This window comes from Panulirus ornatus, chromosome 29 (assembly GCF_036320965.1).
Source record: "Panulirus ornatus isolate Po-2019 chromosome 29, ASM3632096v1, whole genome shotgun sequence".
NCBI classification, from domain to species: domain Eukaryota; kingdom Metazoa; phylum Arthropoda; class Malacostraca; order Decapoda; family Palinuridae; genus Panulirus; species Panulirus ornatus.
The window spans coordinates 13,620,756-13,647,482 of record NC_092252.1 but is presented as its reverse complement, the minus strand read 5'-3'; the positions used below and the strand labels follow the sequence as shown (position 1 = coordinate 13,647,482).

The 26,727-nt window shown below is 37.7% G+C and overlaps 2 protein-coding genes across 10 annotated transcripts; both read left to right on the top strand.

Annotated features, from left to right (window-relative positions):
• LOC139758123 (tRNA-splicing endonuclease subunit Sen34-like) lies at positions 1-5,931 on the top strand. 2 transcript variants are annotated; one of them, XM_071679245.1, is made up of 2 exons: positions 1-24; positions 2,592-5,931. In XM_071679245.1, exon 2 carries the CDS (start codon positions 2,681-2,683, stop codon positions 3,578-3,580), a length of 900 nt encoding a protein of 299 aa, XP_071535346.1. In that variant the 5' UTR covers positions 1-24; positions 2,592-2,680; the 3' UTR covers positions 3,581-5,931. The 2 variants fall into 2 exon arrangements, with proteins under 2 accessions (XP_071535346.1, XP_071535347.1); XM_071679246.1 differs by lacking the exon at positions 1-24 and adding an exon at positions 1,027-1,049.
• On the top strand, positions 139-25,104 carry LOC139758124 (ninjurin-1-like). 8 transcript variants are annotated; one of them, XM_071679253.1, is made up of 5 exons: positions 139-499; positions 14,658-14,753; positions 18,131-18,332; positions 19,438-19,626; positions 21,913-25,104. In XM_071679253.1, exons 2-5 carry the CDS (start codon positions 14,665-14,667, stop codon positions 22,141-22,143), a joined length of 711 nt encoding a protein of 236 aa, XP_071535354.1. In that variant the 5' UTR covers positions 139-499; positions 14,658-14,664; the 3' UTR covers positions 22,144-25,104. The 8 variants fall into 8 exon arrangements, with proteins under 8 accessions (XP_071535354.1, XP_071535352.1, XP_071535356.1 ...); XM_071679251.1 differs by lacking the exon at positions 139-499 and adding an exon at positions 905-928; XM_071679255.1 differs by lacking the exon at positions 139-499 and adding an exon at positions 908-915.
• Positions 25,105-26,727: the final 1,623 nt, after the last annotated feature.

Here is a 26,727-nt window from a genome sequence, read left to right as displayed (position 1 = left end):
CTGCCAGACGCGTGATTAACTGACGTAAGTTTGGGCCGATTGTAAAATTTATCGCACACCAAATTAACGATAGAGTGGCTCTTTCCTAATTTTCCTCTTCTCTAATAAAATGGAAGCGGTCATTTATCAATCTAATACGATCTTCAATGCAAGAAGTCTTTTATGAAAGCGTAATTTTCTGTTGTTTAGGAAAAGCAGAGGAAATGACACCTCTTTCGTTCTCTATTGATTCCAAGAAAGTTTTGGTCATATTGGATATGATTTAAGGATGAACACCGTGCAGTCTAGCCGTTGAACCATAAGACCTCTAACGTCAGTGATTTCGTGCAGACTGTAGGGTAACAGCAAAGGAGGTACTAAGGGACAAATACATTCGCCAAAACAGTCCGTTACACCATGAAGACTGTCATTTCTATTCCTGTGCGAAGTCCAAAGTAGTAACATAGCTGTTGCATCTCGCATGACGTCTTGTTGGATAAAGTCTTCAACCACACCAAAGGTTCTATAGGTAGTGTTATAATGGAACCATATTCAACAGAGTTATTGCCATATAGCATTAACAATTCTACTCTTTGCAAGTTGCATTGATGATAGAATAGGAAGTATCAAACTAAGAAAAAAAGCCATTGAAAAATCTAGATCACTTTGTTTTACAAGATTTTTCAAGAAGTTTCTAAAATGATTGCATAAACGTACGTAAGTATCGCTTGGTATCTCGTGAAGTTTAGAGGCAGGCTGCCTATTCACAGATATAACGAAATTAAAACAGCAACAAATTGATTGAATATGGTACCAACATCTTTGTATAATTTATAGTAGCATTATCTTCTTAATCAGACTATTTACTAAATTATCTAATATACGTAAATAATTATACATATGGTCTCTCGTGTTGTCATAACGGCAGACGGGGACGTAAGTGTGTTTGGTAAGTTTTTGAAAATATTAAGGCGCTCTTGAAATGAATTTGAGAATTTGTGAAATCAATAGTCCACAGAAATTTCTAGCCATTTCTACCATAGAAAGTTAACTATTAGTTGGAAATTTAGGTTTGTTACTAGCAAAGTTTACAGTGCTCGGTGATTATTTTGCCGACTCGCCTTCACCGATTAGATCGGTCGTATAGTAATTTGCCACATTTTTTTTTTCTTAGTTTTCCATTGTTTGAATTGATAACCCTTTTCAAATGAATGATAGTGTGGTTAAAGGTTTAGGTTAGCTTCACTTTGATATTTGTTAATATTAAGTAATTTTCTGCATTGTTAATGCTAAGAGTATGTGACAGTTGCAGAGCATAAATTTGGGGTAGTATAGTGTTTGAAAAAAGTGGGGTAAATTAATTTTATCACCTGTGTAGAGCTCACCTAACCTCCTTAGTAGAAAGTTATTTAATGTTTGATAAAGTCAAAATGTACAGTCACACATGATTGATCACCTTGCATATGATGGCAAGCAGCCATGAGATTCCCGACAGCAGTCAAATTTCATAGTCATATTTCATAATTTCTACTACTGAGTGAGGTTTTGTATAGGTTCTTTTGATTATATGCAAGTATATTCTCTAATTTTGTATTTATTAATATCAAATTGTCTGCTATTCATAGTACTTATTGTTATTTATTATTGATTACTAGAATATATTGCTAATATTCTTACACCCCCATCCATTATTGTATTCTCCAGACTGCACTTTTTTATGTTAGCTGAGACAGCACAGGCAACTTATGCCCTAATCAAGGCCATCTTATGAACCCTACCCTGAGCCAGGTACCCAATTTATTGACCAACCCTTGTGGTTGGATGGACAGCTGGGTTAACTGTAGATTGACTGTCATAACCAGGATTCGAACTTGTGCTCTCAACCCTGTGCAGCCCATGAATGCATCATGGTCAGGAGCACTAATCACTATGCCATGGAGGTTCTGCAGTGCAACAAAATTACTTGATGATAAAGCATATAATAGTGTGGAGCTAATTTAGATTATCAAAAGTTTTTCACCTATCGAAATTTATATAAATTTTATCAGTCAGTAAACCCCATAGGACAGCTAACACCAAATTGTGATGTTGAAGTATAACTTTGATGAGTGAAAACTTACACCAATTGACCTTATCCTTACTCCATCAGAGGGAGCTTCATCATGTAGTTCCCTGCTCCAAACTTATTTATTGTTATCCACTATTGGTGTTTGAAAAATGGTCATAGATAAGCTGGTCAGCAAAATATCCACTGTGTGTACAATCAGATTTAAAAAGTTGGTATCATGCTAACATACATCAAAACTGGCTTAAAAAACATTTCCTGATATTATTTGCTTTTCCTTCACCATTTATTTTTGGTGACTATTTAAGAGTTTCATTATTATTCTACATGCCAGCACAGGTGTTTTAAAAAGTATTTTGCTCATGCTTTTGTTACTGGATTTTTTGTCCTGAATATTCAGACTAGCATCCATGTAACGAACAAGATTACAACCACTTTCTTGGAATTTTTTCAGCAGTAAGCAAATAGTTTCTGGCTTGTTAGAATTAGGTGTGGGCTTCCCACCTATCTTTTAAAGGAAACTAAGTGGTATATTTCTCTTTCACAGGACCTGACCCAAATGTATAACTGAAATTCACTTCAAGTTGCCCATTACAGTTCACGTACTCCATGAGTTAAGATCTACAGTCTTTTGTCATGGATGTGGATTCATTATCAGATGATAAACATCAAATTAGTCTTCTTATATCCCATGGGCAAGGACAGTTATGGAATGCCAGAGATGTTCACTTTTCTTGGACTAGTTGCAGAATTGTTGGTTGCTTGGTGGGAGCCCTTCCCAGGCACCCTCATCAATCAGCCATGATGGGTCTTCCACTCAAATTAATGCCAGAGGAAGTTACTTTATTGCTGGAAAAAGATTTTGCAAAACCTGTTACATATCAGGAGGTGCTTAAAGAACCATCAAGTGCTATAAAGAATATCTTTGATGAATCAAAGAAAAAGTGTTATGAAGAGCAAATTGCAGCAGCCATTGAATGTCGTAAACTAGAAATTGAGCAGGTTGCAGACATAATTCTTCAAGGAAAACGTAAAAAGTTTGAAGAGAGGAAAGCAGCCAACTCAGCATCTTCCGAACACCCTGAGACATTTGAGATTACCAGAGAGAAAATAATTGAGGAGGAAATGAAAAAAATACAGAAGTTACCAGAACATTTACAGGTCATGGAAATATTTACTGAAAACCCTATGGTAGAGATGTTAAAACCTACTCCTGTAGAGTGGTCTTTCCCTTCAAGCAAGAGGGACAAGCTGAGATATGCTGTGTTCAAAGATCTCTGGGAACGTAATTATTACCTTACAACAGGAGTGAAATTTGGGGGTGATTATTTAGCTTACCCAGGAGATCCACATTTATTCCATGCAAAGTTTATTGTTAAGTGTGTAGAATCTTTGGAGGCTGTGGACCAATGTGACTTAGTGTCTTGGTCTCGTATAGGTACTGCTACCAAGAAAACTCTTGTTTTGGCTTCTCTTGACCATGGTGGCCAAGTATGTTATCAGTCTTTTCAGTTGCTGGAGGATGAATTTAGCTAATGTTATTGAAGCTCTGTAAATTGCTTAATGTGTAATACTTTGATATAAGGATGATTTTAACTATACATTTATTAAAAAATTTACACAGTATTAGATTTTAATTGGTAGTTAAATGATTTATGATGCTGGAATTGTCCTTGAAATACTGTTCATAAATTGTACACAGGTGGCAACAGGAATGGATAAAGGCAACAAGTATGGATATGTTATTATTTATTGTACTTTGTCGCTGTTCCGGCGTTAGCGAGGTAGCGCAAGGAAACAGATGAAAGAATGGCCCAACCCACCCACATACACATGTATATACATACACGTCCACACATGCACATATACATACCTATACATCTCAACGTATACATATATATACACACACAGACATATACATATATACACATGTATGGCGTCCTAGCTTCATCTCTTCGTTGTGTATCAACTGACTTATGTTTCTCTCTTGTGTCTTCCCTGATGATGTGATTATAACATGAAAGTGCACTTGGGAACTTATCGTGTTTCATTTTCCCCGTGGAAAAACTGTGATCCTTTCCGTACACATGTACATAATTCATATTGTCTGCCTTTATTCATTCCCATCACCACCCTGCCACACATGAAATGACAACCCCCTCCCCCCCGCATATGCACGAGGTAGCACTAGGAAAAGACAACAAAGGCCACATTCATTCACACTCAGTCTCTAGCTGTCATGTAGTAATGCATCTAAACCACAGCTCCATTTCCACATCCAGGCCCCACAAAACTTTCCATGTGTTACCCCAGACACTTCACATGCCCTGGGTCAATCCATTGACAGCACGTCTACCCCGGTATACCACATCGTTCCAATTCACTGTATTCCTTGCACACCTTTCACCCTCCTGCATGTTCAGGCCCCAGTTGCTCAAAATCTTTTTCACTCCATCCTTCCACCTCCAATTTGGTCTCCCACTTCTCATTCCCTCCACCTCTGACACATGTATCCTCTTTGTCAATCTTTCCTCACTCATTCTCTCTATGTGACCAAACCATTTCAAAACACCCTCTTCTGCTCTCTCGACCACATTCTTTTTCTTACCTCATATCTCTCTTACCCTTTCATTACTTACTCAGTCAAACCACCTCACACCACATATTGTTCTCAAACATCTCATTTCCAGCATGTTCACCCTCCTCCGCACAACTCTATCTATAGCCCACGCCTCGCAACCATATAACATTGTTGGAACCACTATTTCTTCAAACATACCCATTTTTGCTTTTCAAGATAATGTTTTCACCTTCCACACATTTTTCAACGCTCCCAGAACTTTCACCCCCTCCCCCACTCTATGACTCACTTCAGCATGGTTCCATCCGCTGCCAAATCCACTTCCAGATATCTAAAACACTTCACTTCCCCCAGTTTTTCTCCATTCAAACTCACCTCCCAATTGCCTTGTCCCTCAACCCTACTGTACCTAATAACCTTGCTCTTATTCACATTTACTCTCAGCTTCCTTCTTTCATGCACTTTACCAAACTCAGTCACCAGCTTCTGCAGTTTCTCACCCGAATCAGCCACCAGCGCTGTATCATCAGTGAACAACAACTGACTCACTTCCCAAGCTCTAATCCACAACAGACTGCATACTCTTTCCAAAACTCTTGCATTCACCTCCCTAACAGCCCCATCCATGAACAAATTAAGCAACCATGTAGACATCATGCACCCCTGCCGCAAACCAACATTCACTGAGAACCAATCACTCTTCTCTCTTCTTACACATACACATGCCTTAAATCCTCAATAAAAACTTTTCACTGCTTCTAACAACTTACCTCCCACACCATATATTCTTAATACCTTCCACAGAGCATCTCTATCAACTCTGTCATATGCCTTCTCCAGATCCATGAATGCTACATGCAAATCCATTTGCTTTTCTAAGTATTTCTCACATACATTCCTCAAAGCAAACACCTGATCCTTACATCCTCTACCACTTCTGAAACCACACTGCTCTTCCCCAATCTGATGCTCTGTACATGCCTTCACCCTCTCAATCAATACCCTCCCATATAATTTCCCAGGAATACTCAACAAACTTATACCTCTGTAATTTGAGCATTCACTTTTATCCCCTTTGTACAATGGCACTATGCACGCATTCCGCCAGTCCTCAGGCACCTCACCATGAGTCATACTTACATTAAATAACCTTACCAACCAGTCAACAATACAGTCACCCCGTTTTTTTAATAAATTCCACTGCAATACCATCCAAACCCGCTGCCTTGCCGGCTTTCATCTTCCGTAAAGCTTTTACTACCTCTTCTCTGTTTACCAACTATATATATATATATATATATATATATATACATATATATATATATATATATATATATATATATATATATATATATATATATATATTTTTTTTTTTTTTTTTTTTATACTTTGTCGCTGTCTCCCGCGTTTGCGAGGTAGCGCAAGGAAACAGACGAAAGAAATGGCCCAACCCCCCCCCCCCCCCCATACACATGTACATACACACGTCCACACACGCAAATATACATACCTACACAGCTTTCCATGGTTTACCCCAGACGCTTCACATGCCTTGCTTCAATCCACTGACAGCACGTCAACCCCTGTATACCACATGACTCCAATTCACTCTATTTCTTGCCCTCCTTTCACCCTCCTGCATGTTCAGGCCCCGATCACACAAAATCTTTTTCACTCCATCTTTCCACCTCCAATTTGGTCTCCCTCTTCTCCTCGTTCCCTCCACCTCCGACACATATATCCTCTTGGTCAATCTCTCCTCACTCATTCTCTCCATGTGCCCAAACCATTTCAAAACACCCTCTTCTGCTCTCTCAACCACGCTCTTTTTATTTCCACACATCTCTCTTACCCTTACGTTACTTACTCGATCAAACCACCTCACACCACACATTGTCCTCAAACATCTCATTTCCAGCACATCCATCCTCCTGCGCACATCTCTATCCATAGCCCACGCCTCGCAACCATACAGCATTGTTGGAACCACTATTCCCTCAAACATACCCATTTTTGCTTTCCGAGATAATGTTCTCGACTTCCACACATTTTTCAAGGCTCCCAAAATTTTCGCCCCCTCCCCCACCCTATGATCCACTTCCGCTTCCATGGTTCCATCCGCTGACAGATCCACTCCCAGATATCTAAAACACTTCACTTCCTCCAGTTTTTCTCCATTCAAACTCACCTCCCAATTGACTTGACCCTCACCCCTACTGTACCTAATAACCTTGCTCTTATTCACATTTACTCTCAACTTTCTTCTTCCACACACTTTACCAAACTCAGTCACCAGCTTCTGCAGTTTCTCACATGAATCAGCCACCAGCGCTGTATCATCAGCGAACAACAATTGACTCACTTCCCAAGCTCTCTCATCCCCAACAGACTTCATACTTGCCCCTCTTTCCAGGACTCTTGCATTTACCTCCTTTACAACCCCATCCATAAACAAATTAAACAACCATGGAGACATCACACACCCCTGCCGCAAACCTACATTCACTGAGAACCAATCACTTTCCTCTCTTCCTACACGTACACATGCCTTACATCCTCGATAAAAACTTTTCACTGCTTCTAACAACTTGCCTCCCACACCATATATTCTTAATACCTTCCACAGAGCATCTCTATCAACTCTATCATATGCCTTCTCCAGATCCATAAATGCTACATACAAATCCATTGCTTTTCTAAGTATTTCTCACATACATTCTCAAAGCAAACTGAGCTAATCTTACCACTTCTGAAACAACGGGTATGCCAATCGAGTGCTCTTACATGTTCACTTCAATGGAATACGCTCATATATTTATGGATACTCAACAAACTGATACTTGTAATTTGAGCAATTCACATTTATCCTTATTGTAGAGAATGGCAAGACGTATGCGATTACGCCGAATTACAGGCCCTCACAATGAGTCATTTGATTAAATTACCCTGAAAGTCAACAATCAGTCATTATTTTGAGTAAGTTCAACGATTGTAATGCGGTTTTCAAAAGGGATTGAAGTGGGTGCGAGGTGTGAGGTAAGGAGCTTGAACGTAGACCTCTCTCTGTGTTACCAGAAACTTATATATAATATGAAAAAGTAAAATATAATATAGTATATAATATATTATTTATGGAATAGTATATATAAAAGATCTTTATAAATAATATTTATATAGAAAGGTATTTGCGTGTTTGGACGTGTGTATGTACATGTGTATGGGGGGGGTTGGGCCATTTCTTTCGTCTGTTTCCTTGCGCTACCTCGCAACCGCGGGAGACAGCGACGAGGTATAAAAAAAAAAAGAAAAAAAAAAAAAAAAAATATATATATATATATATATATATATATATATATATATATATATAAGATATATATATATATATATATATATATATATTCGCCATTTCCCGCGTTCTCGAGGCAGCATGAAGAACAGGAAAGAGAAAATATAAACGGTGAGTACTTTTGATAATTTCAAAGCCCATTCTAGCCTTGACCAAATCATTATGTGAGAATTGACCAAACATAAAGAAAGTTGTTCAAGAACACCCAGCAACCTAGGTCAACCCCCACCACGTGACCACCCTTAATCACTTTCCCTTACAATAGTTATGGTCGGATAAAGCAGACAGTCCTTGGCTTATACCGATTGCTGTTGGACGGCGGGATTGGGATTGAAATAACTTTGTTAAGTACGGGTACCTGATGAGGTGGATTGTCTCAAAACATGTGCCACGTATGGAAAAGTTAAGTTATATAAGATTGAAGTGCGATTTCACCATATATATATATATATATATATATATATATATATATATATATATTATATATGATAAAGCATCCTAATACTGAAAAAGTTGCAGTTGATGCTGGAATTACGAAGAAATAAACGGGCCTGGAATGTATATACAATAGGGGCAAGATGAAAGAAACAAAAATGGGAATTGTGTAACCTTGTACTATATTTAAGATTGGTAATTGTAAACAACTGATATAGTTTCTGACTTTTCCCAACAAATAACGTACTTCCCCGGTTGAATGCTTCCGTTACCACAAAAAGTTTAGAATCCCCTATTAAAGGGTCTACTGAGTCATTTTTCGTTATATATATATATATATATATATATATATATCAGAAAGAAAGACTCACAATAGGCCATTGTCAAAATTTGTGAACTCTCAATTACCAATTTTTACACCTCTGTATTTAGGACAATATATTTCTGTAGCTTCCTGGTTCATTTTCATGTGTATTAGGCTTCGATCATATCAATAAACCGTTATCTTCTAATAACATATTTTGATTACACTCACAGTGATGTACACCAAAAAGCTAAGAAGTCGTATCTTTGCTAGCTCCTTTATTAGCTCTAAACCTTAATTGGGATTTTTTTTTTTTCACTCGTACGTGAGTGCATGATTTATGTCAGTGGCCTCAAAACAACACAATGAGAAACCCTTGTTCGCTCAGAGGAATGTAACATCCTTAGCTGATGTGTGTCACGCAAGCTTCTCCACTTAACCCGTCGACACAATTTCTTGGAATAGACTTGGAAACGCAAATGCCTTTTTTTTTTTTTTGTCACCCGCCTTTTTCGTGTTTTAAGTCTATGCAGCTGAAGTATATATACTCTCGCGAAATATTTCTAATATCAATGGGTTCCTTCCTTTCCCCTTCAAATACATATTATTTCCTTTCTTCCTTTCCCCTTCAAACATTTTCCTTTATCTCGTAGATAGTTATATAGCTTCATTTACGATTAATCTTTTCAACTTTCCTTGCACTGATTTCTTTGAATATAAGTTTACATGAAGTGACTTTTTTATACGAAAAATAACGTAAGAATAGACATAGTTTAGTAATATAGGGAAAACCCACACACACCAGGACCGGGTGAGCATTCCTTTACACAAAGAAAACGGCACTCCGGCAGTCGACCACCCTACTTGAACCTGTGTGTTTTTAAGGGTGGTTTTTCAGTGTCCATTCTGGTCTGCCAGCTTGATAACGCTTCCTGGATACTCGAGGTGCCTATGGAAATTGATTCTGTGTTATAGTTCAGGTGAACAATGATAATCAAGTTTGTAAGTGTAATTTGAGCGAGTGAGTTAACCAGGGAATGCCGGAGGGCAACGGGATTTGTGTGAGTTTGTTGACCAGTGAGGTGGGAAGGCGGAGGTAAGGGCGCGGGTTATGAAGCATTTATAGGAAGTGGATTATCTCGTACACCTGGCTCATTCGTTACCTAATGTATCAGGGAACGTTAACGTGATTCAATATTGTGTAACCAAGGTATGAGAGTAGACAGCTTGAATTTTTCTTTCTTATAAAACAAAGATCATTTCAGCAGTGACAGGTTATAAGTGGGCGGGGACGGATGTGGGTAAGACCATCTTAGTGTAATTTGTGTGAGGAGATAATCAAAATATATATGAAAATCATCCATATATATATATATATATATATATATGAGTCAGTCTCGGCTTACGAAACCGCAACTTGAAATGTCACGATTCCAGCAACTGGCATGTGAGGAACAATTAACCATATTCAGTATTTTTGTGTTTGTGTTATTACCTCAGAAAGATACAGATCATTGAAGTTATGAAAATATTTGGAGGTAATGGTTTTAAAAGTGGACTTAATGAATTTTAACAATTTATCTTGTGTGTAAGATCTTGTGTGCTTACATCATAGAGGAAAAAAATGTCCATCCACTTTATATGTACAGTATCAGATATAACTAAACCAAACTTAATCTTGGCTGGACTAAGACTGTAATGAAGAGTAATAAGTACGAACTTATATTTCAGAGAATAATGAGGGCTAAGTAGTGCAGTGAAAGATCTAGTGCCCAAGACAGTGCAAGTCATGCATTCAGGGTGCTCTTATTAGCTATATGCCATAGTGGAATTACATGGCTTGAGATAATGTAGAGCTAACAAGTTTGATGAATCAATAGTACCAGTACCAGTTCTGCTTTGCCATATAAAAAAAGTCACCCTTGCAGTGTCAAAGCATTCCGTTTAAAGATGGCAGTGAATTGTGCATCAGAAAACATTCAAGAATATATAGCTTATTGGTTTGAAGGAAGTGGCTAATTGTGATATGTATGTTCCCATACTTTTAAGAGTTTTCAATACTGACTGACTTCAGTGGTGGACCTGTTTTCAGATTTTGGTGAAAACACACAGGATCTGTAAGCACCATCTGTGTATTTAGATAAAAGACTGTAAAGTGAAATGGCCGTGACTTTTCACCTTGTCAGGAGTTCAGTGTTGAGTAATATGTGAATGAAAGAATTCATAAGTTACTCAAACTGATGAATTGATATACAGCAAATAATAGTGACTGTACAGCAGGATAAATTTTTAAAACATTATTGCAGTGTAGTTATCCTGTATATACAAAACTTACACATACCCCAAGATTGAGGTTTGCTTAACAGTAATTATTTTTAACTTCTTAATTGTAAGATTTACTCTCATCTGTTCTCCAGAAAAAAATGGGTAAAGTTGTAGTTTAGGGGCACCATGAAACTACCTTTGTATTGTTTGAGTGTTATTTGGCTCAGTTTTCAGTATTACAGTACTAAGCAAGGTGATGATGGGAAGGGCTATGATCAGGAAAATTTGGGTTAACTAACATATTCTAACTTCATTTTACCCTGAATTTGAATATGGTTCTTGTCATTTGACAAAATTTACCAGTCATTTGAAAATGGAACTTGTCATTTGTTGTCCAAACTGCTTTGTTACTTGGATTAGATTATGCCCAGACCCATTAGTACCTTAATGTGAATTACACCATGACTACTCTTCCTTAAAGATGACCATATCATCAGCTATGAGAGAGATTTCACTTATTTTTAGTAGTAGTTACGAATGTTTGAAAAATGTTTGATAACAATATGTAGTGTGAGGAGGTTTGGTTAAGTAATAAAAGTGTAAGAAAGGTGTGGTAACAAAAAAGCATGGTTTGGAGAGCTGAAGAGGGGTACTGAAATGGTAATTACATACAGACAGCCTAAGGAGAGGTTAACAAAAAAGGATGTATGTGGCAGTGGTGGAGGGAAGAAGAAGGGGTAGACTAAATTGGAGATGGAAGTATGGAGTTGAAAAGATTTTGAGTGATTGGTGTCTGATGCAGGAGGGTGAAAGGTGTGCACTAGATAGAGTGAACTGGGGTCAACTTGCTGTCAGTGGACTGAACCAGGGCATGAGGTGCCTGGTGGTATACCATGGAAAGGTTTAAGGGGCCTCATTTTTGCTAGGGAGCTGTGGTTTTGGCGCATTGCACTTAACAGCTAGAGAATGATTTGGAGCAAATGTGGCCTTTCTTTCCCTGTTCCTGACATTTCCTTGCCAGTGTGGATTACAGCAATCAGTTATAAAAAAGATACAGACCTCTGTGCCACAAGATATGATGTGATTGGCATTCATCATTTATAACATATGATGACACAGTATGATACTAGTGAGTTGTTTGGCATTCGTCAGTGACAGCCTGTTCATAGTTGCTCTGTCACTGGTACAGCTTTGGTGTATGTCTTAGTGTATGGGTGCATTAATGTGGATGTGTTATGTATGATGAATATAAATTGGAAATATATCACTGTTGTATTTAGGGTACATATCACTGTTGTATTTAGGGTACATATCACTTTTGACATTGAACTCCACATTTTCTAACTTGAACTAGGATAGGTATTAGTTGCTTAGGACATTGAACTTGATTTGTTTTAATCTTGCCATTTCTATGAATGCCAAAGTATTCTGGGGAATTTTCTTTAACTTGATTTCATATTTCTTCTTGTTTTTCAAGCCCTCTCCTTATATATTAAGCCTTAACCCCATAATTAAGCAGGCACATAGATTTTGTGGAGGATCTGAAAAATGGATGTTTTACATGTAAAAGGAAAAATAATTTCTCCTATGGAATGAAAGAGTGTCTTATAAGAGAACAGAAGCAAATGGAATTAGGCTAAATACCTAGGAGAAATAAAAACATTTTGTGAGAACATATTTTTGAGATAGAGCAAGGCACAACATAGCCTGGTGTCGCCATGTTTCGACACCACCTTTGATGCACTTGGATCTTTTTATTGTCATCTTATAGATTGTTATCTGGATGGCTAGATTCCTCATTATTGCGGAGCAAATATAACTCAATTTCCTGTACACTTAGCAGTGACCAGTAGAGTGCCACAGGGTTTGGTTCTGGGACAGTTACTCTATATTAATGACTATCCAAGGTATGGAGTCCTTCCTGAATATGTTTGTAGGTGATGCAAAGGTCATGAGGAAATTGATAGGTGAGGTAGATTGCATCATCTTACAAGGAGACTTAGACACAAATGTTGGTTAAAACTTGGTTGGTGAAAATCGGTTTGATCAAATGTAAAGTATTGAGGATGGGACATAGTCAAAGACAGCCTCAATTTGATTATTACCTAACAGGAAATAAGTTTCAGGATTATATGTATGAGATGGAGTATACAATAGTACCTAATCTGTTGCCAGAGTCCCACATTAGGAGACAAACTATATGCTGGCAAATACCAGAGTAGCTTTCAAGTATATGAATAAAGAAGTATGTAGCAAGCTATTCTTATCCTAGATAAGGCCAAAGCTAGAATATACCTCTTGGGTTTGGTAACTGCACTGAAAGAGGTGCAAAGAAATCACATAGGTCCAGGGGAGGGCAACAAAGTTATTACCAGAATTGAGAGAGATAAGCTACAGGGAAAGGCTGGAGGCTTCAGATTCACCCACCTTAGAATATAGAAGACTGATCATTACCATAAATTTTTAAGAGATTTCAGTGAGGTGGACAATGGACACCACGTGGAGAGATTTAGGGATAGAGCAAGCAGAGGACATAACTTGGAATTAAGAAACTTGTAAATAAAGATGTGAAGGAATATCTTTTTAGTGTAAGAGTGGTGGATGAAACAGATTGACTGAGGATATGGTTAATGCAAACAGCATTCATGTATTCAAGAGGTTGTATGGTACAGAGTGCTCAAGAGATGTGGCCACACCAGTGTAAAAGTCCTTCCCTGTATAATGCAAATAGGTAATTAAACATGCTCGCGCACACACTTCACTTTCATATGCTGGGTACGAATTAGCATAAGCACATAACAGAAATAATGTTCAAGTTCACCAGACGTAAAGGAAAAAGCTTAAGACTAGAAACAACCTATATGGCACTCCACCATTGCCTCAGAATTGACAATTGTGTTCTTTTAACTAAAGGATTGTTGTTGTATGTTCATTCTTTTTTTTAAACCAGTTTTATTAAATGCTAAATGATTGTTTCTTCTCATGTAGTAGACTAATATTTCTTTTTAGCCAATGGACTGTTCTTGTACTTTGTTTCTTTTCATGTAGTAGACTAATATTTCTTTTTAGCCAATGGACTGTTCTTGTACTTAATTGGACTATGTACAGTATTCAGTTCTTTTATTTAATGTTTTTATACTTTAAGAACCATTTTAAACTTTACTAGATAAAGGGTGGTTAAAAATTATCTTTGTTACTGCAATGATTTTTATGATTTTAATGAGCTTACCTTGTGGAATGCGGTCTTATGCATAAACATTTATTTTAAACTTTTCTTGATAGAGAAAACAAAAAATGAAATGTTCATCTGCCAGCCTTTATTATTGGTGTATTTTTAAGTTGCTCTATTATTGTAAAAGATGCGGATGAAAAAAAAGGATATTGTGTGATAACCCCAGAACATTAATACTACAGCTCTTGGGTAGCATGATTTTAGTTTATTTCCAATGAAGACTCAAAAATACTCAAATTATCTAACAGTATGAGATTTAACCTCACATTTACTCTGTAATAGTAGGTTTGGTATTTTCAAATTTGATTTGCATGCAGTTTTCGAGGAACATAATATCCTGTAAATTAAGAAACCATTAATGAAGTAGCAGTATTTATTCTAGAGATTGCATGTTTAGGTTTGACTTTTCATAATCTTAAATGTGATATTTATATTCTTTTTCCTTTCCAGTCCCTTCATGCCCAGAGAATTTCGTCGGCGACGTACTCATACAATGGAGCTGGCACCAATTGCTAACATCAGAGAAACTGATGCTGAAGAAATCGGGTGAGAGTGAAGCTTTAGATGAAGATGCAGTTTTTATTTTGTATTGATTTTCAGATATCTGTCCTCATTTTAAGTCTTGTTAAAGGTAACTTTGCAAAGTTATGGAACAATTATAACTCGATTTATTTTCTGTTGCACTGAAATACCATAAATTTTATTCTTTGCACGACTCTTGGTATGGTAACTTATTCTTATTGAATTGGATCATAAATGAATTAAAATATATGTTTTATACTTTGTCGTTGTCTGCCACGTTAACGAGGTGGCGCAAGGAAACGGACGAAAGAATGGCCCAACCCTCTCACATACACATGTATATACATAAATGCCCACACATACACACATACATACCTATACATTTCAGTGTATACAAACACATGAATATATACACATGTACATATTCATTCATGCTGCCTTCATCCATTCCCGCTGCCACTCCACCACACATGAAATGGCACCCCCCCTCCCCACGCGTGCAATTGAGGTAGACAACAAAGACCTCATTCGTTCACACTCAGTCTCTAGCTGTCATGTGTGACGCACTGAAACCACAGCTCCCTTTCCTCATCCAGGCCCCACAAAACTTTCCATGGTTTACCCCAGACACTTCACATGCCCTAGTTCAATCCATTGGCAGCATGTCAACCCCGGTATACCGCATCGTTCCAATTCATTCTCTTCTTTGCATGCCTTTCACCCTCATGTATATTCAGGCCCTAATTGCTCAAAATCTTTTTCACTCCATCCTTCCACCTCCAGTATGGTCTCCCACTTCTTGTTCCCTCCACCTGACACATATATCCTCTTTGTCAATCTTTCCTCACTCATTCTCTCCATGTGACCAAACCATTTCAATACACCCTCTTCTGCTCTCTCAACCACACTCTTTTTATTACCGCACATCTCTCTTACCCTTTCATTACTCACTCGATCAAACCACCTCACACCACATATTGTCCTTAAACATTTGATTTCCAACACATCCACTCTCCTCCGCACAACCCAATCCCCAGCCTATGCCTCACAACCATATAATATTGTTGGAACCACTATTCCTTCAAACATACCCATTTTTGCTCTTCGAGATAATGTTCTCGCCTTCCACACATTCTTCAAACGCTCCCAGAACCTTTGCCCCCACCCTGTGACTCACTTCTGCTTTCATGGTTCCATCCGCTGCTAAATCCACTCCCAGATATCTTAAAACTTCTCCTCCTCCATTTTTTCTCCATTCAAACTTACCTCCCAGTTTACTTGTACCTCAACCCTACTGAGCCTCATAACCTTGCTCTTATTCACATTCTTATTATGCTTAGTCACTGTCTCCCGCGTTAGTGAGGTAGTGCAAGGAAACAGACAAAAGAATGGCCCGACCCACCCACATACACATCTATTATGTATTCACATAAACGCCCACATGCATGTATATATATATATATATATATATATATATATATATATATATATATATATATATATATATATATATTTCCCTGGGGATAGGGGAGAAAGAATACTTCCCACGTATTCCCTGCGTGTCGTAGAAGGTGACTAAAAGGGAAGGGAGCGGGGGGGCTGGAAATCCTCCCCTCTCAGTATTTTTTAATTTTCCAAAAGAAGGAACAGAGAAGGGGGCCAGCTGAGGATATTCCCTCAAAGGTCCAGTCCTCTGTTCTTAACGCTACCTTGCTAACGTGGGAAATGGCAGATAGTATGAATAAATGTATGTGTATATATATATATATATATATATATATATATATATATATATATATATATATATATATATATATATATATATATATATCTTTCTTTTCTTTCATACTATTCGCCATTTCCCACCTCAGCGAGGTAGCGTTAAGAACAGAGGACTGGGCCTTTGAGGGAATATCCTCACCTGGCACCCTTCTCTCTTCCTTCTTTAGGAAAATTAAAAAAAAAAAAATGAGAGGGGAGGATTTCCAGCCCCCCGCTCCCTCCCCTTTTAGTCGCCTTGTATGACACGCAGGGAATATATATATATTTTTTCATACTATTTGCCATTTCCCGCATTAGCAAGGTAGCGTTAAGAACAGAGGACTGAGCCTTTGAGGGAATGTTCTCACTTGGCCCCCTTCTCTGCTCCCCATTTGGAAAATTGAAAAAAAATGAGAGGGAAGGATTTCCAGCCCCCCACTCCCTTCCCTTTTAGTCGCCTTCTACAACACGCAGGGAAAACGTGGGAAGTATTCTTTCTCCCCATCCCCAGGGGTAACACACACACACACACACACATATATATATATATATATATATATATATATATATATATATATATATATATATATATTTTTTTTTTTTTTTTTTTTTTTTTTTTTTCATACTATTCGCCATTTCCCGCAATAGCGAGGTAGCATTAAGAACAGAGGACTGGGCCTTTTTTGGAATATCCTCACCTGGCCCCCTCTGTTCCTTCTTTTGGGGGAAAAAAAAAAAAATAAGAGAGGGGAGGATTTCCAGCCCCCTGCTCCCTCCCCTTTTAGTCGCCTTCTACGACACGCAGGGCATACGTGGGAAGTATTCTTAATCCCCTATCCCCAGGGATAATATATATATATATATATATATATATATAGATATAGATATATACTTTTTTTTCCATACTATTCGCTATTTCCCACGTTAGTGAGGTAGCATTAAGAATAGAGGACTGAGCCTTTGAGGGAACGTCCTCACTTGGCCCCTTCTCTGTTCCTTCTTTTGGAAAATGAAAATATGAGAAGGGAAGGGAGCGGGGGGCCTGGAAATCCTCCCCTCTCATTTTTTTTTTTTAATTTTCCAAAAGAAGGAACAGAGAAGGGGGCCAGGTGAGGATATTCCCTCAAAGGTCCAGTCCCCTGTTCTTAACGCTACCTTGCTAATGCGGGAAATGGCAAATAGTAGTATGAACATTTCAATGTATACATACATATACATACATACACATGTACATATTCATACTTGCTGCCTTCATTCATTCCCGTCGCCACCCCACCACACATGAAATAGCATCTCTCTCCTTCTCTTTCTCATCCCCCCCCCCCCCCTCACACTTCCATGTATAAAATATCATTGTATAGACACTCCTTTTCTCACTGTCAACATAATTGCTAACCAGTAACTGGCCTTATACAAATTGTCTTTGTGAGAATATTTCCTGATTATAGCTTTGTCTTGTTTTATTTGGAAATGAAATTTGAGATAAAGTATTGGAAGACAACTTGATTATAATATATAAATGTGGTGATAATGTACTCTTTGAAAAAAAGATAAGTATAAAGAAAACAACTTCATGAGGAACCTAAGTATAACATATTTCAAGTGACTGAATTTATTCTGTGTAAATTCAACCTTCACAGGAATGGAGGTAACAATCCTGCCAATGGGCCAAATCATACTCCTGCAAGTGAGGGAATAGATGATGGATTTGATGTCGTTCCAAGTCAGCCTCCAACTAATGGTGTACCCAGAAGATCTCCATTTCCTTCATCCCCCTCTCCAGAACCGGGTAGAGGGGGTTATATTCCAGTACCCCCATTCACTCCAACCACCAGCAGACCTGTATGTGTTTGAATAATTGCTAGTGACCAATCTGAAAAGTTCCTTACCAGTTTTCCTTTAGAAAATGTTTGCTTTAGATGGTTTGATTTCGATACATTTGCTGTTTTGCAAATATCTAAAAAAAAAATATGGTTATCTACATTATTTCCCATGCACTCTCATGCAAATATATTCTTTTCTCTTTTCATAATGGTTTTAATGTGCTGCATTGCTTCCTAACATGCTGCTTTTCTGTCATGTAACAATCAATTTGAATTCAAGTTTTTATTAAAGATAAGAAGAAATAAAGACTTAGTATTCCATATTTTTCTTTTTTCAGACTTCATTGCCATTTTATGTTTAGCAAGGCAACACTAGGGAGAGATAAAGAGCAGTCTTAGTCACTCACATCTATTCTAACTGTCATTTAATATACACAAAAACCAGCCCCCCCATCTGTCCACAGTCAAGCCCCACAGACCTTTCTATGTTTTCCTCTGACCACTTCATATGCCCACGATCAGCCCATAAACATCATGTCACCTGCTGCATGCCACATCACTAGAAGTTGCTCTAACACATGCATGCCACGCACCCTTCTGCATGTTCTTATACTTCTTTGTTTTTGTATGCATTTCATTTCTTGAACTTCTTTCGCTTCTTATGCTCCCAAATACTTCTTTTTGTACTTCTTTTTCTCATACATCTTTTAGTTCTTATACTTCCTTCTCCTCCTATAACTTCTGTAGAAATGATGAAGTTTATCATGTGAAATGAAATATGGAAGTATAATATTTAGGAAAACGACTCAAGAGAATATATATTAATCACATAACAATTCTAACAAAACTACTCTTGTATTAGGACTATAGTATCATGGAACTTTGACAAGCATTTAGGAACTTGAGGTTCTGGAAATCAGAGAATATAGATAATTATTTCAGTTGTTGAATGCTTTAAGTATGTTATGAAAAGTGTTTTTGTCCTGAATTGTGTAAAAGAATCTTGGAGATAATGGAATATTAACTGCTTTGAGTCATATTTCTAATTATATAGGGAAAAAAGCCACTTTATGTGAAACTGTTTGCAGCAAAGAAGATTGATGATTTATATCTCTAATTCATAGGGGAAAAAGCCACTAGATGTTAACCTGTATGCTACTAAGAAGACGGTAGCTCAAGGCATGATGGATTTAGCACTTCTTACAGCCAATGCCAACCAGTTACGCTATGTAATTGAAACTGGAAAATTAGGCAGTGTTGGTCCTAATTATTACATCAGTGTTACCCTCATCTCCCTTAGTATTATTTTCCAGGTAAGTTCCATTTGTTGGTTTTCTTTATTTTTTATTTTTTCAGTTACCTTCTCACCTTATTCTGCTATGGCTACGTATGACCAGAGACAAAAGAAATAACCTGAATTCTTGAATATATTTGTTTGAATAACTGACTCATTATAGTTATGTTCTTTGAGAATGCAAGACTAGAAACTCATTAAAAATGGGTATGTTTGAAGGAATAGTGGTTCCAACAATGTTATATGGTTGCGAGGCATGGGCTATAGATAGAGTTGTACGGAGGAGGGTGGATGTGTTGGAAATGAAATGTTTGAGGACAGTGTGTGGTGTGAGGTGGTTTGATTGGGTAAGTAATGAAAGGGTAAGAGGGATGTGTGGTAATAAAAAGAGTGTGGTTGAGAGCAGAAGAGGGCGTGTTGAAATGGTTTGAACACATGAAGAGAATGAGTGAGGAAAGGTTGACAAAGAGGATGTATGTGTCAGAGGTGGATGGAACAAGAAGTGGGAGACCAAATTGGAGGTGGGAGGATGGAGTGAAAATAATTTTGAGTGTTCAGGGCCTGAACATACAGGAGGGTGAGAGGTGTGTAAGGAACAGAGTGAATTGGAATGATGTGGTACACTGGGGTCGACGTGCTGTTAGTGGACTGAACCAGGGCATGTGAAGCGTCTAGGGTAAACCATAGAAAGGTCTGTGGGGCCTGGATATGGATAGGGAGCTGTGGTTTCAGTGCATTACACATGACAGCTAGAGACTGAGTGTGAATGAATGTGTCCTTTTTGTCTGTTTTCCTGGTGCTACCTCACTGTAGTGGGGGTTAGTGATGCTATTTCCTGTGTGGCATGGTAGCAGCAGGAATGGAGGAAGGCAAGCAAGTACGAATATGCACATGTGTATATATGTATATGTATCCCCTGGAGATAGGGGAGAAAGAATACTTCCCATGTATTCCCTGTGTGTCATAGAAGGCAACTAAAAGGGGAGGGAGCAGGGGACTGGAAATCCTCCCCTACAGTTTTTACTTTTCCAAAAGAAGGAACAGAGAAGGGGGCCAAGTGAGGATTTTCCCTCTAAGGCTTAGTCCTCTGTTCTTAACACTATCTCGCTAACACAGGAAATGGCAAATATGTTTAAAAAGAAAAGATGATATTTTGTTTGTGTATATATGGAAATATGTATGATATAAAAGAGTGGATTGAAGAGAGAAAAGGTGTTGAAAGCCTTGCAGAAGATGAAATGCCACAAAGTGGCAGAAGTAGATGGTATTGCAGATGAATTTAAGAAAGGGGGTGACTGTGTTGTTGGTTGGTTGGTAAGGATAGTCATTGTCAGTATGAATCATGGTGAAGTCCCTAGGGATTGGCGAAATTCATGTATAGCACCATTGTATAAAGGCAAAGGGGATAAAGATGAGTGGTCAAACTACAGAGGCATTAGTGTCTTAGTAACCTTTTAAATTGTATAGGAGGGTGTTGATTGACAGGGTGAAGGCATGCACAGAGCATCAGATTGGGAGGATCAGTGTGGTTTCAGAATTATTAGTCGATCAGGTGTTTGCTTTGAAGAACGTGTGAGAGAAATACTTAGAAAAACAGGTGGATTTATATGTGGCATTTATGGATCTGGAGAAAGCATATGACAGAGTTGATAGAGATGCTCTGTGGAAGGTCTTAGGTGTATAAGGTGTGGGAGGTTAGCTGCTAAAAGTAGTGAAAAGTGTGTGCGAGTAGGAAGAGAGGAGAGTGAATGGTTCCCAATGAAGGTTGGTCTGCAGCAGGGGTGTGTGATGTCACCATGGTTGTTTAATTTGTTTATGAATGGGGTGTTAAGGTAGTTATATGCAGGAGTCTTGGGGAGAGGGGCAAGTATGCAGTCTGTTAGGGATGTGAGGGCCTGGGAAGTGAGTCAATTGTTGTTTGCCAATGATACAGTACTGGTGGCTGATTCAAGTGAGAAACTGCAGAAGTTGGTGACTCAGTTTGGAAGAGTATTTGAAAGTTGAAAGTAATTGTGAATAAAAGCAGTGTTATTAAGTTCAGATTAAGGGACAAGTTAGTTGGAAGTTAAGTTTGAATGAGAAAAATTTGAGTAAGTGAAGTGTTTTAGATATCAGGGATTGGACTTGGCACCAAATGGAACCGTGGAAGCGGAAGTGATTCATCAGGTGGGGGAAGAGGTGAAGGTTTTAGGAGTGATGAAGAATATATGAAAGGAGAGAATATTATCTCAGAGAACAAAAATGAGCATGTTTGAAGGATTAGTTTTCTTAGATAATGAAGTTTTAATATGTTTCATTATTACAGCTTGTGATAGGTGTGGCCTTAATCTTCTTAGGTCGGTACAATGTAACACATGATCATCACGTCCGAAAAGCCGACGCTCTCAACAACTGGATTGTTCTTGGCGTGTTTCTCATTACTGTAATCAACGTTTTCATTTCATCCTTTGCCATAGAACCCATGGAAGGTGTTGACCCTATTCTATTAAGAGCTGCATTGGCTGATGCAACAAAAGAGAAACTGGTTGATAATTAGACTTCGAATGAAGATGCAAATTTTTTCATGGTGGATACTAATTTAATGTTTCATTTCATTTATGTTATAAACATTTATAATTGTACCTTGCATATGGTTTGATTAAAGATAGGGCACACTGCATTTGAATACAGATTTTTTTTAGCTAATTAAAGGTTTTGTGTGAATTAAAAATGATAAGATGCATTTTCACATAGAGGCCTTGTTTGTTATGTTCATTATGTATTAATGGTATCTTTATCATACCTCTACAAATGTATCCATTCATATACAAAATGTCTTTCCATTTTTTACTTCATATATGTTTTTGATAAAAAACTTGCTTGTATAAGGTATTACTTTTAAAAAATGGATCAAGCACATGTAGGTTTTTGATGGTGCTTCAGTTATGTAAGAATGGTAAATACTGTTGAATTCTGCTTACATTGATGGTGCAAATGACAATTTTCTTGAGGATATAGAATTCAATATGTCTTATATTGTAAAAGTAATGTTTTCAACTGCAACTGTGAGGTTTTAGATAAAGTCCTACTTGTACATACTTCTGAAAGTGCAAAGCTAATTCACCAGTCTGTAGTGAGTAACTGATTGATGTTACCATGGATTCCTGCTTTTATCACTTTATTTTAAAAAAAGTTAGTTCTAGTTACACCTGACTTGAACTGGTAAAAGCACTTTAAGAAAAAAGAAAAATATATATATATATATATATATATATATATATATATATATATATATATATATATATATATATATATTTTCTTTTTTTCTTTCATACTATTCGTCATTTCCCGCATTAGCGAGGTAGCGTTAAGAACAGAGGACTGGGCCTTTTAGGGAATATCCTCACTTGGCCCCCTTCTCTGTTCCTTCTTTTGGAAAAAAAAAAATTATATATATATATATATCCTTCTTTTTATATATCCTTCCTTCTTTTTATATATCCTTCCTTCATACTATTCGCCATTTCCCGCATTAGCGAGGTAGCGTTAAGAACAGAGGACTGGGCCTTTGAGGAAACATCCTCACCCGGCCCCCTTCTCTGTTTCTTCCTTTGGGGGGGAAAAAAAGGGGGGGGAAAGATTTCCAGCCCCTCGCTCCCTTCCCTTTTAGTCGCCTTCTACGACACGCAGGGAATACGTGTCACAAGGTAGCACAAGGAAAAGACAACAAAGGCCACATTCATTCACACTCAAGTCTCTAGCTGGGGATGGGGGAGAAAGAATACTTCCCATGTATTCCCTGCGAGTTGTAGAAGGCAACTAAAAGGGGAGGGAGTGGGGGGCTGGAAATCCTCCCCTCTCGTTTTTTTAATTTTCCAAAAGAAGGAACAGAGAAGGGGGCCAGGTGAGGATAATCTCTCAAAGGCTCCTCTGTTCTTAACGCTACCTCACTAACATGGGAATGGCGAATAGTATGAAAGAAAGAAAGATATAAATATAACAGTTAACTAGGACCACGTGGACATGGCTGTGGAATGCACTAAGTGCATAAAGGAGTGTGTGGAAGGATGATCATTGTATGCGAAGGTAGATGTAGGAATGCTTAAAGCTGTAGTAGTCTTGACAATGTTGTATGGATGTGAGTTTTAGGCCTTGAATGCAAGAGAAAGAAAGAGGGTGGATTTATTAGAAATAAAATGCCAGAGAACAACATGAGGTGCCAGGATACACTAAAGTTTTTAGAACTTAATGAGATGATGTGTGAAGAAAGAATTTGAGTGAGTAATGAGGAGGAGGGAACTAGGAATGAAGTGGAAAGATGGGAAGAAGGCTGTGTACGAGCCTAAATTTTGACGAGGGTAAGAGGTCTGCAGTAGATAGATGGTCATTGTGGTATTTATAGGGTGATGTGCTGTCAGTGAGCCGAACTAGGTCATGGTAAGCTATGGAGTAGTCTGAGGGGTTAGGCTGTGGATGGAATTCTCTGGTTGTGGTACATTATAAATGACATCCAGAGTGTTGGTGTCTGCAGTTAAGTTGTATTTAGTTATTCCTGATGCTTTCACACAAAGGCAGGAGAAGCAAATAGGTTTAGAAAAAAGGCTTATGATAGGAGCTGATAGTTGATGTTCACTGTCCATCCTTTTATCCGTCCATTTGTAAGTGGCCTTAGTCCATCCATCTTTTCAGTCTTCTGGAGAAAACATCCTTTTGTTCATATGTTTTCTCATGGCAATATCCATCATCTGTAAAAGTGGTGACGTTCTATAGCAAAGCCCACACATACTTGCAAAGTACATATTTACAAGTGTACATATATGTGTATCCCTTTGTTTGTTGTTTAGTCTAAAAGACACACTTGCTTATATCTGAGCATATTTTTTGTGTCTGTCTGTCAGGAGACAAAAAGAATTGGAGCACACACATGCGTATATGCTTACCTCATGCTTGGTTCCATTTATATTGGAAATATTCATCCACTGATAGGAGCGTAATAATTGTGCAGAGACAAATATATTGATTTTATTTAACTCTTTAATGATTATTGAATATGTATACTCGTACATGGCTTTTTTTTTAAGAGAGAGAGTTTACACATCATGTACATAGAAATTGTTAAGTTTTTATCTGAGTATTGACCCAAGTTCATAATATTTTTATTTCATGCATGAACTGATGATTGATTTAGGACAAATTTATTTCTTTTAACTTTACTGAATTTGAGTCCAGATAATATTTATTGAAACTTAGTATGATTTTAGAAGTCTTTATTAATTAGGATTGTGCATTTCTTTCCTGCTTACTTATTTTCTTATAGAGCATTGATATTAGGAAAAGATTTCCAAGATTATATTCAGGTGAGAATTTTTGCCTTTTATAAACGTCCAAAATGTACAAATAGTTATTGATATAATATTCAAGCAAGTATATGAAAACAGGTTGTTTTAAAACAGTTGCTAATTTTGTATTGTTAGAATGTTTCATCATCTTCAGAAGAATATATATATCAGGAATAAAACTCATGATTTTTTTTTGTCATGAAAAATGTCATGTACACATACCATGAAATCCTTTTTTTTTTTTTTTCTTTTTGGCCTGTGATGATGAATACATTGATACCAAAAAGAATTACCAGAGCTTTATATGTAGATATGAGGCTAATTATCTCGAAAGCATTTTACTTTTCTCTTGTGAATTTTTTTCTCTGTGATTTGTCCTGCAAACATAAGATATGTTCCCTGGGAATATGGGTCAGGAGTCAACCCACCCTCATATTTTGTGAATGAACCAAAGGTATCCTCACCCATTTTCCTTGAGAGGGTCTTCTTTCAGTTGATCAGCAACCACCACCAAGCTGACATCATTGATCTTACTTCTTCATCCCACCACTCATTACCCTTTCTAATCTGCCCACCTCCCATGCTTCTCATGCCACAAGCATCTTTTGTGCAAGCCATCACTGCTTCCCTGAATACCTCCCATTCCTCCCCCACTCCCCTTATGTCCTTTGCTCTCACCTTTTTCCATTTTGCACTCAGTCTCTCCTGGTACTTCCTCACACAAGTCTCCTTCCCAAGCTCACTTACTTTCACCACTCACTTCACCCCAACATTCTCTCTTCTGAAAACCTCTACAAATCTTCACCTTCGCCTCCACAAGATAATGATCAGACATCCCTCCAGATGCACCTCTCAACACATTAACATCCAAAAGTCTCTCTTTCACGCGCCTATCAATTAACACTTAATCCAGTAACACTCTCTGGCCATCTCTCCTACTTACATACGTATACTTATGTATCTCTCTTTAAACCAGGTGTTCCCAATCACCAGTCCTTTTTCAGCACACAAATCTACAAGCTCTTCACCATTTCCAACACTGAACACCCCATGTACACCAGTTATTCCCTCAACTGCCACGTTACTCTCCTTTGTATTCTAATCACCCATCACTATAACCCGGTCTTGGGCATCAAAAGTGCTACCACACTCACTCAGCTCTTCCCAAAACATTTGCCTCACATGATCTTTCTTCTCATGCCCAGGTGCATATGCACCAATAATCACTCATCTCTCTCCATCCACTTTCAGATTTACCCATATCAATCTAGAGTTTACTTTCATACACTATCTGACACTCCCACAACTGTTTCAGGAGTAGTGCCACTCCTTCCCTTGCTCTTGTCCTCTCACTAACTCCTGACTTCCAAAACATTCCCAAACCACTCTTCCCCTTTACTCTTGAGCTTCGTTTCACTCAGAGCCAAAACGTCCAGGTTCCTTTCCTCTCAAACGTACAAACATACTACCTATTTCCTTTTTTCTCATCTTGGTTACATTCACACACATTTAGACACCCCAATCAGAGCCTTCGAGGAGGATGAGCACTCACCGCGTGACTCCTTGTTTCTCCTTTTAGAAAGTTAAAATACATTATATATATGTATATATATATATATATATATATATATATATATATATATATATATATATATATATATATATTTTTTTTTTTTTTTTCCATACTATTCGCCATTTCCCGCGATAGCGAGGTAGCGTTAAGAACAGAGGACTGGGCCTTTGAGGGAATATATATATATATATATATATATATATATAATGTGTGTGTGTGTGTGTGTATG